At 45.1% G+C, this 17,007-nt stretch overlaps 1 protein-coding gene across 1 annotated transcript in view; it reads left to right on the forward strand.

The window, feature by feature from the left end:
* Nucleotides 1-4,805: 4,805 nt before the first annotated feature.
* msh6 (mutS homolog 6 (E. coli)) overlaps nucleotides 4,806-17,007 on the forward strand; it is a 29,700-nt gene continuing 17,498 nt past the window's right edge. The window contains 6 exon segments of the mRNA XM_023993590.2: nucleotides 4,806-5,151; nucleotides 7,162-7,367; nucleotides 10,155-10,330; nucleotides 14,485-15,171; nucleotides 15,435-15,587; nucleotides 15,751-15,948. Of these exon segments, the coding sequence (XP_023849358.1) occupies nucleotides 4,907-5,151; nucleotides 7,162-7,367; nucleotides 10,155-10,330; nucleotides 14,485-15,171; nucleotides 15,435-15,587; nucleotides 15,751-15,948 (1,665 nt within the window). The 5' untranslated portion in view covers nucleotides 4,806-4,906.

The following is a 17,007-nucleotide window of genomic DNA, read 5'->3' on the forward strand; positions in this document are numbered from 1 at the left end:
TGGTTCTCAATCAGAGGCAGGTGTTTTACGTTGTCTCTGATTGGGAACCATATTAAGGTAGCCTGTTTGCACTGTTGGTTTGTGGGTGATTGTTTCCTGTGTCTGTGTTCATGCCACACGGGACTGTTTCGGTTAGGTTACTTTGTTATTTTGTATTTCTTGTCGTGTTCAGTGGATTATATTAAAACATGGACACTTACCACTCTGCGTCTTGGTCCGATCCCTGCTACACCTCCTCTTCAGACGAAGAGGAGGAAACCTGCCGTTACAGAATCACCCACCAAACTCGGACCAAGCAGCGTGGTAACGGGCAGCAGCAGCAGCAGCGAAGTCAGGAATTATGGACATGGGAGCAGAATCTGGACTACACTACTTGGGAGGAGATAGACAGGTGGGCGATCGACCCAGGGAGAATGKCGGAGCCCGCCTGGGATTCTCTGGAGCAGTGTGAGGAGGGATACCGGCGAATGGAGGCAGAACGGCGACGCGGTAGGAAGCCGGAGAGACAGCCCAAAAAAATTATTGGGGGGGGGGGTGATAAAGGGGAGTGTGGCGAAGTCAGTTAGGAGACCTGCGCCAACTTCCCGGGCTTACCGTGGAGAGCGAGAGTACGGGCAGACACCGTGGTATGCGGAAGAGCGCACGGTGTCTCCTGTACGTGTGCTTAGCCCGGTGCGGTACATCCCAGCTCCACGTATCGGCCGGGTTAGAGTGAGCATCGAGCCAGGTGCCATGAAGCCGCTCAACGCATCTGGTCTCCAGTGCGTCTCCTCGGGCCGGTGTACATGGCACCAGCCTTACGCATGGTGTCCCCGGTTCGCCAGCACAGCCCAGTGCGGGCTATTCCACCTCGCCGCACGGGCCTGGCTATGGGGAGCATTCAACCAGGTAAGGTTGGGCAGGCTCGGTGCTTAAGAGCTCCAGTACGCCTTCACGGTCCGGTCTATCCGGTGCCACCTCCTCGCCCCAGTCTAGTAGCACCAGTGCTAACACCACGCACCAGGCTTCCTGTGCGTCTCCAGAGCCCTGTTCCTCCTCCACGCACTCGCTCTGTGGTGCGTGTATCCAGGCCGGTACCACCAGTTCCGGCACCACGCACCAAGCCTCCTGTGCGTCTCCAGAGGCCAGAGTCTGCTGTCTGCCCAGCGCCACCTGCGCTGCCTGTCTGCCCAGCGTCGCCTGCGCTGTCCGTCTGCCCAGCGCCGCCTGCACTGCCCGTCTGCCCAGCGCCGCTGCGCTGCCCGTCTGCCCAGCACCGTCTGAGCTGCCCGTCTGTCCTGGCCTTCAAAAGCCGCCCGTCTGTCCTGAGCCTTCAAAGCGCCCGTCTGTCCTGAACCTTCAGAGCCGTCCGTCAAGTCAGGAGCCGCTAGAGCCGTCCGTCAGTCAGGAGCCGCCGCAGTCAGGAGCCGCGGAGTCGCCCGCCAGTCAGGAGCCGCCAGAGCCGCCCGCCAGTCAGGAGCTGCCAGAGCCGCCCGCCAGTCAGGACCTGCCAGAGCCGTCAGTCAGCCAGGAGCTGTCAGAGCCGTCAGCCAGCCAGGAGCTGCCAGAGCCGTCAGTCAGCCAGGAGCTGCCAGAGTCGCCAGCCAGCCAGGACCGGCCAGAGTCACCAGCCAGCCAGGACCGGCTAGAGCCGTCAGTTAGCCAGGAGCTGCCAGAGCCGTCAGTCAGCCAGGAGCTGCCAGAGCCGCAGCCCCAGCCAGGACCTGCCAGAGCCGCCAGAACCAGCAGGAGCTGCCAGAGCCGTCAGTCAGTCAGGACCTGCCAGAGCCGTCAGTCAGCCAGGAGCTGCCAGAGTCGCCAGCTGGCCAGGACCGGCCAGAGCCGTCAGCCAGGACCTGCCAGAGTCGTCAGTCTGCCAGAGCTGCCTGTCACGCCGGCGATGCCGGAATTGCTCCTCAGTCCGGAGCTGCCCCTCAGTCCGGAGCTGCCCCTCAGTCCGGAGCTGCCCCTCAGTCCGGAGCTGCCCCTCAGTCCAGAGGCACCCATCAGTACAGTGGGGTTATTTTGGAGGGTCGCCATTCTGAGGAGGCCACGGAAGCGGGGATTAACTATGGTGGGGTGGGGGCCACGTCCAGCGCCAGAGCCGCCACCGTGGACAGATGCCCACCCAGACCCTCCCCTATAGGTTCAGGTTTTGCGGCCGGTCAGGACATGAGCTGGGTGGGTGTAGTCTATGTTATGTGTTTCGTTGTTTAGGTTTGTCTAATTGGCCTGATATGGTTCTCAATCAGAGGCAGGTGTTTTACGTTGTRTCTGATTGGGAACCATATTAAGGTAGCCTGTTTGCACTGTTGGTTTGTGGGTGATTGTTTTCTGTCTTTGTGTTCTGCACCAGATAGGACTGTTTTCGGTTTTCACATTTATTGTTTTGTAGCTTGTAGTTTCACGTTATTATGCTTTATTAAACATGTTGAACACTAGCCGCGCTGCGTTTTGGTCCTCTCCTTCATCCCAGGAAGAAAGCCGTTACAAGAACGTGTCAAATGTAGATGTTAGGGGAAAAGCTCTCTCTCTCTCTCTCTGACACCAGATTCTTAGTTTCCAAAGACACCACAGACAGCAAGCATGGGGTTTTGCAAATGAAACCATTTTTATTATAATTAAATTAATAAACACAGTACAGTTCATAGTGGGACTTACAGGTTGATACAGGCAATCTAGCAACCTAAGTCCTTTTTTCCCCCACAGAATATCACTACAAACGTGCTCAAATTTTAATCGTTTCAAATTCCACAGCAAACGGTAGCCTATACATCCCTCCCAGGTATAGGGGTTTAAAGCACATCTCAAATACTTTCCACTCAATTATTATGCATGCGTAGCAGAGCTTCAATAATCATGCATTCGGTAGGCGCTTCAAAAAGCATGTAATACACAGTCAAGCTAAACACACATGCTCTATGGAGCAGCCAAAGAAATGAAACAGTGCTARGTGCACTAACTCAAAACACAATATCCCATAAACACAAGTGGGAAAAACAGCTACTTAAATATGATCCCCAATTAGAGACAACGATTACCAGCTGCCTCTAATTGGGAATCATACAAATCACCAACAGAAAACAAACTAGAACACCACATAGAAATAAACAAACTAGATCACCCCCAGTCACGCCCTGACCCACTTCARCATAGAGAAACAATGGCTCTCTATGGTCAGGGCGTGACAAAGACAGGGTCCTCAAAAGGGATGTTTCTTTTTTTGCTGAGTTTATTTACAGAAATAAAATGTGTTTTATGCCTGCATTTTCAGCTGGAAGTCATTCATGTTAACAGGCAATGTTAACTAGGAATATCATGTCACATTGTCACTTCTCTGGAGTCCAGAGCAAGCAGGATCCTGTGGCTGGGGTGTTGCAGTATCAGATGGAAAGCATGATTTGTCTGTAGACTTTTTTTCTTCCTCACAAATATCCTAGTTAATTCGCCAGAATGTTACATKTTCATCCCATGAGTATTGCAGGTAGTACGATGTTACAGCTATCTTTAGACATATGCAGTACCACCACTGAGTTATATAATTATAACACACCCAAACTAGGCCTATCTGAAATATGAAAATGGTCAATGAATTCACCAGTTAGCCTATTGTGGAAAATATGCATCCATAGCGGGTTGCAAAACGTTACTTTATATGGAAAATATTGACGTAGGTAAACTACTCTCTTTTTGCCATGCAAAGCGCTTTCTGGTCATTAATCTGGATACCTACGACTGCCTTTGCGCGCCAATGGTGACTCGCGTCACTGGTCAACAATCAACTTTTTTGTTTTGAAGCACCGATTTATAGATGTCTTTGAAACAATAATATGGTGCATTTCCGTAGGCCTATGTTAGTGACCTGATCAAATAAGCAAAGGTATACATATAAAATATAAATGGTAGGCTATATGTAACCTATTCAAATACATATTTAGTTTCATGCTTGCAAGTCCAAATCAAATTTGTGACTCGAGTGGTTTGACCTGATGATTAAATCACCATGGGAACATACCAGAGTTGTGGACGTTCCTTTTTTTTTGACCTGCTTCTGTTCTGCACCTGTTAAATTGGATGTGTACATTTTTATATTTTTTTATATTCTGCCTTAAAAATTCATATGCTCATATATATATAGGGATAGAGAAGAGGGTTGAGATGTTAGATGTCTCTCCTCACCACTTCTAAAACCGAAGTTGTGCCCTGGTAAGATATGAGATGTTTTACAAATCTGTGCTGTTTAGCTTGATGTGAGGGCACTCTCAATAAAACATATCACCAGATATTTTTGGGTGTGTGGTTAGTTTACACCAGTTTGTCTCCAACAACCAGGTAGAAAAATGAGGGTCCCGGTCCTCATATTGGGGAAGAGTAGAGTGAAAGTGCAGTGATGAAAATATTTTTTGGACTGTTCATAATGGTAAATCAAAATATAAGGGAAACTCACAGATTGTGAAATGGGACGAACAATTCACAGGGTGAATTCCAAAGTTTTCTATGATGAATGATTCACACACGTCTCCCATAATCTGCAATCAATTATACAAATACCACTACTGCACTCTGCTGGTGATGTGTGGCTATCGCATAACAAAGTCGGTCTGTATCATGATGAAATGTAACTCCTAAATAAATACAAATATGTATTAACTTATTCTTACTCGGGAAGAGAAAATACATGTTTTAATTGTTTGACATGAACCAGTATGAACCCCAAAATATTTGATTAATAAATACCAAGAATAAAGATSGTTTGCCATTGGCTGAATTCCCTTGTAGCCACTCCCACATGACCTTTTACCTTCTGAGAATTTCCCGCGAACAGTGCACGAGCACTGATGCCTGCAGACCAGACAGAGAGTTAGCAGATTCTAAACAGTTGATGAACTAAATCACTTTATTATACATTTTTCCATAAACAGGCTTTATGGCGAAGCAAAGCAGCATTTTCAATTTTTTCAATAAGTCTCCGCCACCAGTTCTGAAGGCGAAACCGAGTCCCTCGCCTGCAGAAGCCGACTTGCCATCCTCAGTTCGAAAAAAGAACAGCTCTCCAAAAGAAGAAGCTAAGCATGCATCTCAAACTCCCACCACCAAAAAGACTCCTGCAAAAGCGAGCAAAGGCGAATTCGGCAAACTCTTTGGGAATAAGACACCAACAGTAAAGGAAAGGTAAGACAGATGGCTCAAATTAGTTAGCACAAACAACGAGTTGCTTTGTTGTGGCTAGTGGTTTTAGCGGTAGCTAGCTACAGTAGCTAATTATAACTCATGCAGAAATGCTAATTGATTTGTGAAATGGTTAACGCTCTCGTCTACACAGGACAGACGTTATGTAATGCAATACGTTTTCGACAGATTAGTGGCTGGATAAAACTGGCTAGCCAGTCAGCTGATTACTTAACTAGTAACGTTAATGTTATTTGTGTCTCAACCCTTCAACACACTTCCTTGTGTATCCGTTGTCTGAGAGTGTTGCTGTTGGAGTAATGATACATTTTGATCAAGCATGTCAAAGTGCACAGTAACATACATGCGTCCTCATTTGGCGGGAGAACGTGTCATGTAATTCAACACTTTCGTGACTGGCATGATYCGGGTCGACAGGGACCAATTATATTCAAAGGGGCAAGGCATCATACCATATCTTCAGGTCTATGTGAAACTAGGTTTATTAAGCCTCGACCAGTGTCATTGCATTTTGGAACACCAGAAGTACCAATGATTGTTTTTATAACTGAACCAAGATAGACAACAGCCTGCCGTTTCCAATGGGAACAAATTAGTTATGTGGGCAGAACAAACAAGGAGGTGGACAGAGCCAAGCACGAGCTAGAGAYAGCCTATTGACACGTTCTAGCATGCATCTGCATATTTCCGTTAGGGAAGGCCTACTCTATCAAGTGCCGTGTGCAATACCTGAATTCGCCTTTGCACTCCTACTAAACAACGCGATTGGCAAAGGGTAAAGTCTTCAAAATGTAGTCCACTCTGTAAATAACATATTTTAGTTTTGGGAACAGAACTGTGTTGAGATCAAATATTTCATTGATGAGAAAGTCCGTCAAAATCCGTCTTCTCCCACTGCCAGCCACTGGGCTTCCTCTCACTACCAGTGAGTGGCAACACCAAGCAGATGCCTCACATTTATACATCCGGTGAAACATCTGGCTCATTGTTCTATCTGTGGAAGTACATTCATTTCCAATGGAACGCTGCGTTTGCCCTGCAGCATTGCGTTGGATTTATCGAATGTATTTGTCAAACTGTATGCATAGATGGCTTGACAGAAATGGTAGCGTGAGGTGATTGTTGAACCTTTGTTGCACACACATCCAGATGATGCTGCGTACCATTTTGCGCAAATATGCATTAGCTGAGTTGACAACAACCGGATGCATCCGGTTTTAAGGGATACAGCCAAAGATGGGCAGAAGCTGCTTCAATATAAATCCCCGATCACACTTGTAGGCGACCATTAGACACGATGCGCAGAAACACGTCATCATGTCTAATGGTCAACCCGTGGTGAACTGCACCTGTGCAGGCCATCAAATCAAAGGCGCTCCTTTGACAAAGTTGTTTTTGACAAAAATGTAAACGTGTCAGTTTCACAAGGTTGGAGTAATATGTTGAACTACTTAAGACATTTGCTTGACTCTAGGTTGTGCCTTTTTTAGATTTCGAGAAAATTAACAAGGAAGGGAGATTTTTTTTTTTTAACTTCTCAAACCCCCAAACCCGGCCTGGTCTGTTTCACAAGCATTCTCGTAAGTCTCATGATCTTGCGCCTCGGTTTAGAAACTCTGTGATACAGCTAATTCAACCCTATTCAACCTAGCTTAATTTTCAGCTGAAAACTGGATATGGAAACTCCGCTCATGTGTTTTCTTTTACACCTGCTGCCTTAGGTCAATGTAAAACAAATGAATGGGACGGATCCATATTTCCCTCAATCCCTTTCCTCTTAAAGTGTGCACTCGTTCACTGCTCCCCACATGTAAAAAATAATTGGATTGGAGTAGGCATTGGCTAGAGTAGACAAGGGAGTTACTATACTAGTGATTTCCTTTGAAATCCATAAAGGGAAGTGCAACAAGTAGACACTTGGGTAGACAGMAGAGATTGTTACTAGATAACCTGTTGTCTGATATTTTAATTCTCCATCTTATTTTCTTCCAGTCCAGCACCATGTCCATTCAGTGCCGGAGCCTTGGTGTGGGCCAAGCTAGAGGGGCACCCCTGGTGGCCGTGTATGGTAGTTCCCCAGCCTGTCGGCGGGCAGCAGATGAGGGGCAGGGGTAAAAGCCAGCGCCTGCATGTCCACTTCTTCGACGAGCCACCGACCAGGGGCTGGGTCAGCACCAAAAAAATCCACGAGTATCAAGGTGAGAAAGTTATGATTTACCTGTCCTAAACTCCCTTCCTTTACTATCTACAGCGTGCTGCGTCATTCACCTAGCCTGTGCAGGTGGACATCTATTGTCTATCTATTCTTGGTTAGCCTGGCCCCAGATCTGTTTGTTCTGTCTTTCCAACTCCAATGTTTGTTGTCATGGAAGACAATGACCATAGGAGTTTGCAAGACGGCACAAGAAAATCTGATATCAGGCTAATTCTAGCTATGCTACGGCTAGTGATGTAGGAGGTCAGTTAAGAGGTAAGCTATATTACTACATCAATAGCTTCTCCAAAAAATAGTATTATTGATTCTAAAGCAATGTTTTCGGCAAACTTGAATGTTGTGAAAATTCAGTGCAACTTCTTACTGTGAACACTGAGGCTGTACCTGCTTTAGGTTACAGTGTTAAGTGGCCATGTAGGCTACTGGGGCTATTTGATCACAATGTAGGCCTACCAGAGTGGTCTACCATCAAAAACAATGGAGAAAATGTATCCCATAACATTTTAACATGGAAATCGCTGTTCTATCATTCAGTCTACAGTAGCAGCCAATGTGTGGTGTTCAATGTAGGGCTGCATTCCATGCGACTTGTGAAAAAAAGAATGCAGGTAAAAATTCTGTCGTTCTGCCCCTGAACAAGGCAGTTAACCCACTGTTCCTAGGCCGTCATTGTAAATAAGAATTTGTTCTTAACTGACTTGCCTAGTTAAATAAAGGTAAAATATATATTTTTTACCTGTTTATCCACTTGTCCTTCAGACAAAGTGACTGAAAATGTTGTCATGTTTGATGCAGGAAACCACTTTTACAAAATAAAATGCATTATTATTCCCATACCATTATTACAGAAAATCTGAAAAATTATGTTACCCTCTGCCTATTGGATACCAATCTTATTCAAGTCTGTCAAAATACAACACTGCCCCTTTAAGACAAAAAAAAGCTCTTTACGGGYCTTGCATTTCAAAGATATCTAGAAATGTTCATGTTTTGTGCTCTTGTAGGAGGCAATCACTCCCCTATTGCTGACTACAAATGATCTGTAACCTGGCTAATAACTCACTAACTAGCAAAGTATATGACCAAAATGTGCACATGTGGCTACATGCAGCTTTTGCTTTGATCTCAAAACAAGCACATCTACTCAACCGTTTATGCTGTAAACACAGTCCAGTTCAAAGTAAGTGGCACAGATCCGTATGTGGCAATGGTCTGTTTGCATATAGACCTACTGCAGCTCTGATTGTTTATGCCGCACCAGTCTGTGTAGCATGCAGGCTGAGTAGTGCGTGTCAATGCAATAGAATCTTACTCCGTGTTCTGCCTATAACAAAATCTCTTGCATAGTTTGTTTTGGTATGTTGCATTGAAAGTGACTAATATTGCGTTGATTCGATCACAATTGATAGTGTTAACAGGGAAAACTCTAGAAGAGTGGTCGCCAACCTTTTTTGTGAGTAAAAATCCAATCAGCGCATATTATGCGAGAGCTCGCAATTTTGACATATCCCTGCACTTTTAGCGCATAAAAGGGTCCAATCAAAAGCGGGTTTGTAATTTGGACTAATTACTGCACTGTTACTATGGAAAATCATCCAGTCCAACCACACCAACGTTTTTCCCCCTTGGCCTGTCAGTGTATTCACGTGCGAGGGTGATTGTTGATGGCTGACGGGCAGTACAAGGAACAGAAATCAATCACCATTTGCCAACAAACGACCCTTGCGAAACATTTTCCAAGTGTTTTTGGAAACTAGAGAAATTCAACAATCACTTCGAATCAGCAAAGCATATGAGAATGTCAGAACAGTTCCCACAGCAGCGGCAGATCACCATGACTGAAGTGTTAGCAGGGAAGACTGTGGCAAGCGCTGAAAGAATCAAGGTGAGTGGCGTTTTACTCAACTTGCACTCCGCTAACCTTGGCTTTAGTAGGGTGGTCGGCATTCTGCTCTCCCCATTCCGTCTATGGAGAGCGCTGCTCAAAGCACCAAGTGCAATTTGTCAGCTTTGCCGTTTTAAACTCTGTAAAACTTGATACGGATCACTAAAGCACAATCTTTCTGGATTTTTTTTAGAAATGGTAACGCTGTTTCAAAAGTATATACCAACCACAATACTCTAATTTTACGTTTTCTGTTCTTTATCTCCCTAACAACCGTTTCAGAAAAAAATCACAATCAAGTATTTTGAAGACAACTTGTTAGGAAGAAATATTGATCCTTAAATTGAAAGCGATTGATCAGCTTTGAATCAACTTTTTTTTTTGAGAGAGAGCTAGCGTGAGTAGGAATGTGAGATTCATCTCGTGTTGATAGCAAGCCCAAAGTCTGATGGAGAGGTGAATGTGTAAGTAGATTATGACACAGCTGTGTTCTCAGGAAAATAAACAAAATCGAAAACATCTAAAGTGCTCGTTGTTTTTGTATTATGTATTCTGCTTAAAATTGTCCTGAAACTGAGCACATATGACTTTTTATTGCTTTATATGAAATTAATGTGGGGGAAAAAAGGATCACGGCTTTATCGTTGTTTTTTTTACAGAAATGTTGGTGATCCACTATTAATGACCACTGCTCTAGAAAGTTGAGTGAAGTTCAATCTCGTGCTTCTCTCTGTGGGCTAATATTTCTCCTGGACAGTCCAGTGGAGCTGCTCGGCAGTCTCGAAGCTACTGCGCACGCAGCTTAGACGGAACATTGTTTTAGAGCCATATACACTTTGGAGTGTACTAAAAATAATGTCCCTTCTCACTTGTACTCCATCCCAGGCTCGGACACCAGAGATGCTAAAACAGGAGGGGTGTTCTTCAGTGGTAAYCCTGTGATCCGCAGGGCCAAGGAGCTGGCTGATGCTGTTATGTCAGACAGCCCAGAGACCAGACTGAAGATGCCTGTCTGTATGGACCCATCTGATGCTGAGGAAGACGAGGAGGAGGATATGGAGGTGAGAACTTRTCCGTTTGTATGTACTGCTGCTAACATTGCATTTCCAGTTGATTGATACTTTATTAATCCACAATCTATTTGTCTATCTAGTAGTGGTGCGACGGATCACAAAACTCACGGTTTTGAGTCATGGATCGGATAATTRMTCAGCTCTGCAAAKAAAGGGAGARAAATAACTTTGCTTTCCATTTATTACTTAAAGAACACTTAAAGCAAGGAACTTTGCAATGTTTAAATAAAATCTTTAAATAAAATATTCAATACTCKATTGTTAAACTAAAGTGCAATATGCAGCATGATACCTTCTTCCTTTGAACAATAGTGAATGAAAAAAATAGCATGTGTCATTTTTTTTTTTAAATGGTTAAAAAGAAAGCAAAGCAAACCTGAACTTATAACTTCAACTTCTTTTTCAGAAAGATGAGGATGTCTACATTGTCTGGGGAGAGGGTTGACCTGTTAACTTCTTATGGCTGGGGGGCAGTATTGAGTAGCTTGGATGAATACGGTGCCCAGAGTAAACTGCCTGRTACTCAGGCCCAGAAGCTAAGATATGCATATTATTAGTATTATGCATATTATTTATTATGAGTATTTCTGTAAATTGATGTGACTCTCTGCAAAATCACCGGATGTTTTGGAAGCAAAACATTACTGAACGTAACGYGCCAATGTAAACTGAGATTTTTGGATATAAATATGACCTTATCGAACAAAACATGCATGTATTGTGTAACATGAAGTCCTATGAGTGTCATCTGATGAAGATCATCAAAGGTTAGTGATTAATTCTATCTATATTCCTGCTTTTTATGACTCCTCTCTTTGGCTGGAAAAATGGCTGTGTTTTTCTGTGACTAGGTACTGACCTAACATAATCAGATGGTGTGCTTTCATCGTAAAGCCTTTTTGAAATCGGACACTGGTGGGATTAACAACAAMTTTATCTTTAAAATGGTGTAAAATACTTGTATGTTTGAGGAATTTTAATTATGAGATTTCTGTTTGAATTTGGCGCCCTGCACTTTCACTGGCTGTTGTCATCGATCCCGATCCCGTTAACGGGATCTCAGCCATAAGAAGTTTTAATATGTCCCCTGCTGTGAAAAACACCCTCTCGCTATGAACTGAAGTGCCAGGCACAGCCGGGTAGCGTCTTGCCATCATGGCAATGTGAGGGTATTTATACTCATTACTTTTCCACCATGTCAGTGGATCACCATCCACTGGAATGCCGCTTGCTGTCTTGTAGGATGCCACCTCCTCTTCGATGGTGTTGGCAAACGTCTTGCCTGTGTCCTTGCTCGCAAAAGTCTCCCCYAAAAGCTCCATGGCCAAATCATTTTGTGGAGGAGATACCTCTGAGTTGGCTCTGTGGCTTGACCCTGCAGAAAAAATGACTATCTATTCAACTATTTATTTTCATATTTCATAAACTATAATTGTGGCAATAACATTTAATAAAAGCCATTATTATTCCAACTCAAAAAGGGATGATTCTAATAGCAATAGCGTAAACTAAGATTTATTTTTTTTACCTCTTCAGTGGCCACAATCTCAGTGARGAGGTCACTGTATGTCCTCCGGTGTAGGGCATGGTCTAGGTGAGACAGGTTGAGAGCTTCAAGTTCCTTGGCGTTCACATTAACAACAAACTAACATGGTCCAAGCACACCAAGACAGTCGTGAAGAGGGCACAACAAAACCTATTCCCCCTCAGGAGACTGAAAAGATTTGGCATGGGTCCTCAGATCCTCAAAAGGTTTACAGTTGCACCATCGAGAGCATCCTGGCGGGTTGCATCACTGCCTAGTATGGCAACTGCTCGGTCTCCGACCGCAAAGCAATACAGAGGATAGTGCGTACGGCCCAGTACATCACCGGGGCCAAGCTCCCTGCCATCCAGGACCTCTATACCAGGCGGTGTCAGAGGAAGGCCCTAAAAATTGTCAATGACTCCAGCCACCCTAGTCATAGACTGTTCTCTCTGATACCGCAGGGCAAGCGGTACTGGGGRGCCAAGTCRAGGTCCAAGAGTCTTAACAGCTTCTACCCCCAAGCTATAAGACTCCTGAACAGCTAATCAAATGGCTACCCATACTATTTGCCCCCCACGCTGCTCCTACTCTCTGTTATTATCTATGCATAGCCACTTTAACAACCCTACCTGCATGTACATAGTTATCTCAATTACGTCGACACTGGTGCCCCCGCTCATTGACTCTGTACCGGTACCCCCTGTATATAGCGCCGCTGTTATTTTACTGCTGCTCTTTAAATATTTATTCTTGTCTCTTTAGTTTCTTTTAGGTATTTTCTTAAAAGTGCATCGTTGGTTAAGTGTTGTGACAAATAACATTTGATTTGACTTGAACCTTGGATCCAGTGCAGTAGATCTATGAAGGTAGTCCTGTACATTAGGGGGGTATCTGGGGTTCAGGTCCTCTAATGGCAGCCTTGACATCTAGTGARGGTGCTGTCTTCCTATCTTGGGGCCATGGATTGTAGAATCCTTGTTTTCAGAGGTAGGATCATGGACACAGACGGTGCAGTTTCAGTGCTCAATAAGGTTTTGAGGGGTTTGAGCACCTGGAGGACCTCCTCCTGCCACTTACACAGCTGCCTGCTGCTCAAGATAGAGCTCCAACATGTCATAAGTGGACTTCTATCTTGTTGTGACATGGTGTATGAGTTTGCGGGTRGGTAGCTGTAGCATTTCTTGCTTGTTCTTAAGCACATGAGCGGCTGTTGTGCTCCGGTGGAAAAAGGAAACCTTCCTGATCCTCACAAGAAGGCGGTCCATCTGGTTCACTGAGATTCCCGTTTGAGATGCTAAATTGATCACATGTGCAATGCAAGCTATCTGTGTCCCCAGTCCAGCCTCTATCACTGCATTTACTTGGTTCTTGGCATTATCTGTGGTGGTTGGGATATTGCTATTGGGCCTCTCTAGCTTCCACTCTGCTACTGTTCCTAGCAGTACCTGCGCCAGATTTGTGTTTCTCATAGAGGGCGTGTCTATAGCACCGGACTTCACATCTCCCACTCCTCTGGTGTAGTGAACAGTCACAWAGCTTTCCGTTACCCTGGAGYTCCACCCGTCTGGGGTGATGGCTTTAGCCCGGTCTGATTCTACAGCAAAGGGCTGCTTAAATGTCGCGGTGAGAAGTTGTCTCTTGGCTGAGTTGGCTCCCGTCAGACACACCAGGGTGATGACGCTTTAAATGTGTGGCCATGCTCAATGTATTTCCATGATCATACGGCTTTCTTGTGGCACAATGCCTACACACCGTAATGGTGTTGTCCACCACCCTTCTTCCGTCATCATATTTGACAGGGAAGCCAAAATTCTCCCATCCATGAGACATAAATGAAGCGGGAGGCTTTCCCAGTTCTTCAGCTCRTCCGCCAGTCATGGCTGTCACTGCTCTTTTTTTCTTTGCTTTTTGCAACGCGAGCATCCAGGATTGATTCGTTGGGATTCAACATGTCCCATTCACGTGAACAGTAAACACAACTGCTTTTAAAAAWTAATTAAAATCAGACTTCAGAGCAAAACACAGCACGCATCTATCTGTCTTGTCTTATCTTTTCACTGCAACTTTGTGTCGAGATTTAGGGAATTATTACTTTAAAAAGTAACAGCGGCAGTAAAACTGTATTTCACACTGATGGTTAAACTTTGCAATTGATCCTCGGTTCACACGCGTGCCGAACCATGGGGGGTTGATCCGTGAGGATCAACTACTATCCTACTATCTAGACACATTTGCATCAAAATGTAAGCCAGTATCAAAACTTTTATTTTCAACATTGAACTTACCACTCAATAATGATAAATACTGTATCATTTTATATATATTACTCTTTGTCATGTGTGCAAACTGGCATGTGTAAAGTAAATGTGTTGAATATAAAAAAAAAAGTAATTTTTTTTTTTTTTTTTACGGACGACACTGGGCCAAATGTGCGCCACCCTATGGMACTTCCAATCACGGCTGGTTGTGATACAGCCTGGATTTGAACCAGGGTGTCTGTACTGACGCCTCAAGCAGTGAGATGCAGTGCCTTAAACCACTTCACCACTCGGGAGCCCATATAATTTTTTTCTCCCTTGAAATAATGTATTTTCATTTGCCTTTCCTCCTACAGCTTGATAAGTCAACATTGACCGACGAAGATTTGACTGAAGAGGAAGATGAGGAGACAGTGAAGTCAAAGCCTAGTCGCTGTTCCTCCCGTGCCACAGCAGAACAGAGCAGCAAGTCCAAGCGTCGCCGCATCGTTGTCGCCTGCGACAGTGAAGGCTCGGGTGACGAATTCAAACCAGAACAGGCCGCATGCAGCAGTGAGGAAGATGAGGAAGAGGTAGTGAACAGTGCATCGGAGGAAGATGTAGAAAGTGAATGTGAGACTGAACCCGACAGCCCAGTTAAACCAGTGAAACGCAAACGACCCGCAGAGAAGCCATCCAGTGCCAAACCAAAACCCAAGACTCCCACTCTTCCAGAAACCGCCAAGAGAGCCCCCTTATCTAGCACCATCACAGCCGACACCAAGTCTCGACTCTCAGGCTTTTCGGCCCCGGAGAGCTTCGACAGCCAGACGAATGGCTCAGGTGCCGGCGGGCAAGGTGGGGCTACGGTATGGGACCATGAGAAGATTGATTGGCTACAGGAAGGCCGGAGGAAAGACGCCAAGAGACGGAGACAGTCTGAGGAAGACTACGACCCCACGACTCTGTATGTCCCAGAAGACTTCTTGAACAAAACGACCCCAGGCATGCGGCGCTGGTGGCAGCTCAAGTCGGAGACGTTCGATGCCGTACTCTTCTTCAAGGTACTATAAATCATTAAAATGCTGTATTTTGGTGGAGATGCAATGCTGCTTTGTTTAACATTGACTCCCCGGCCAGTTTATTAGGCACCCCCATCTTGTACAGGGTCGGACCCCCCCCCCTTGCCTCCAGAACAGCCTGAGATCTTGGAGATTCACCTTTGAACATGCTTTTTAGTATAGGACTAGGCAGAATTTGTGGCTGTGAATCTGGCCTTTAGTGTCATCTATCTTGAAAGGTGCAAATAAAATGTATTATTACTCAGGTGGGTAAGTTCTATGAGCTGTACCACATGGATGCTGTGATTGGTGTCAACGAGCTGGGTCTGACCTTCATGAAGGGGGCCTGGGCCCACTCTGGCTTCCCCGAGATAGGCTTTGGACGCTTCTCAGACGGACTGGTGCAGAGGGGATACAAGGTGGGGAGCCATTTTGTTTTTAAAAGAAAGCTTAGACTCATCCTTTTTAAAAGGCTTAATGTTATCCAAAATAATATTACGGTATGTAACTATTTCCCCCCATCACTACTGTTTTGCTGGCAAACCAATTTCTCAGTCATTAATAAAGTATTTCTTATGTTAGGTGGCACGTGTGGAGCAGACGGAGACTCCAGACATGATGGAGGCTCGCTGTAAGACCATGCTGAAGCCCACCAAGTTTGACCGGGTGGTACAGCGMGAGGTGTGCCGAATCATCACACGGGGAACGCAGACCTACAGCGTGTTGGACGGAGCCCCTTCTGAGACACACAGCAAATACCTCCTCAGCATCAAGGAGAAGGTAGGATGTGTTTTGTGATGCGTTGTACAGTATATTCATTTTGTTACCTTACAGCCTTATTCTAAAATGGATTAAATAATTTATACTCCATAATGACAGAGCAAAAACAGGTTTGTAGACATTTTTGCAAATGTATTAAACAAAAATAACTATCACATTTACATAAGTATTCAGACCCTTTACTCAGTACTTTGTTGAAGCACTTTTGGCAGTGATTACAGCATTGAMTCTTCTTGGGTATGACGCTACAAGCTTGGCACACCTGTATTTAGGGAGTTTATTCCATTCTTCTCTGCAGATGCTCTCAAGCTCTGTCAGGTTGGATGGGGAGCGTTGCTGCACAGCTATGCTATTTTCAGGTCTGTCCASAGATGTTCAATCGGGTTCAAGTCCGGGCTCTGGCTGGGCCACTGAAGGACATTCAGAGACTTGTCCCGAAACCARTCCTGSATTGTCTTGTCTGTGTGCTTAGTGTTAAGTTCATGTTTTAAGTATCCCTATATTTCTGTTATTACGGGGCTATCACTCAGTCAAGAGTGCGCATGCGCAGGAAGTCTGGTCGTTGATGGACCTGGCCTTGAGTGTAATGCTACTTGTAGTGTGTTCATATAGTATAGTAAACTTTGTTAAACTGGAACCTTGTCYTTGTGTCATTTCGAGTTAACACTTAGGGTTGTTGTCTTGTTGGAAGGTGAACCTTCGCCCCAGTCTTGAGGTCCTCAGCGCTCTGGAGCAGGTTTTCATCAAGGATCTCTCTCTCTACTTTGCTCCATTCATCTTTGCCTCAATCCTGACTAGTCTCCCAGTCTCTGCTGCTGAAAAAAATCTCAACAGCATGCTTCACCGTCTGATGAAACCAWGAGTCTTTAGATTACTTTTGGCAAACTCCAAGCGGGTTGTCATGTGCTTTTTACTGAGGAGTGGTTTCCGTCTGGCCACTCTATCACAAAGGCCTGATTGGTGGAGTGCTGCAGAGATGGTTGTCCTTATGGAAGGTTCTCCCATCTCCACAGAGGAACTCTGGAGCGCTGTCAGTGACCATCGGGTTCTTGGTCACCT

Source organism: Salvelinus sp. IW2-2015, linkage group LG8 (genome assembly GCF_002910315.2).
Source record: "Salvelinus sp. IW2-2015 linkage group LG8, ASM291031v2, whole genome shotgun sequence".
In the NCBI taxonomy this organism is placed as follows: Eukaryota; Metazoa; Chordata; class Actinopteri; order Salmoniformes; family Salmonidae; genus Salvelinus; species Salvelinus sp. IW2-2015.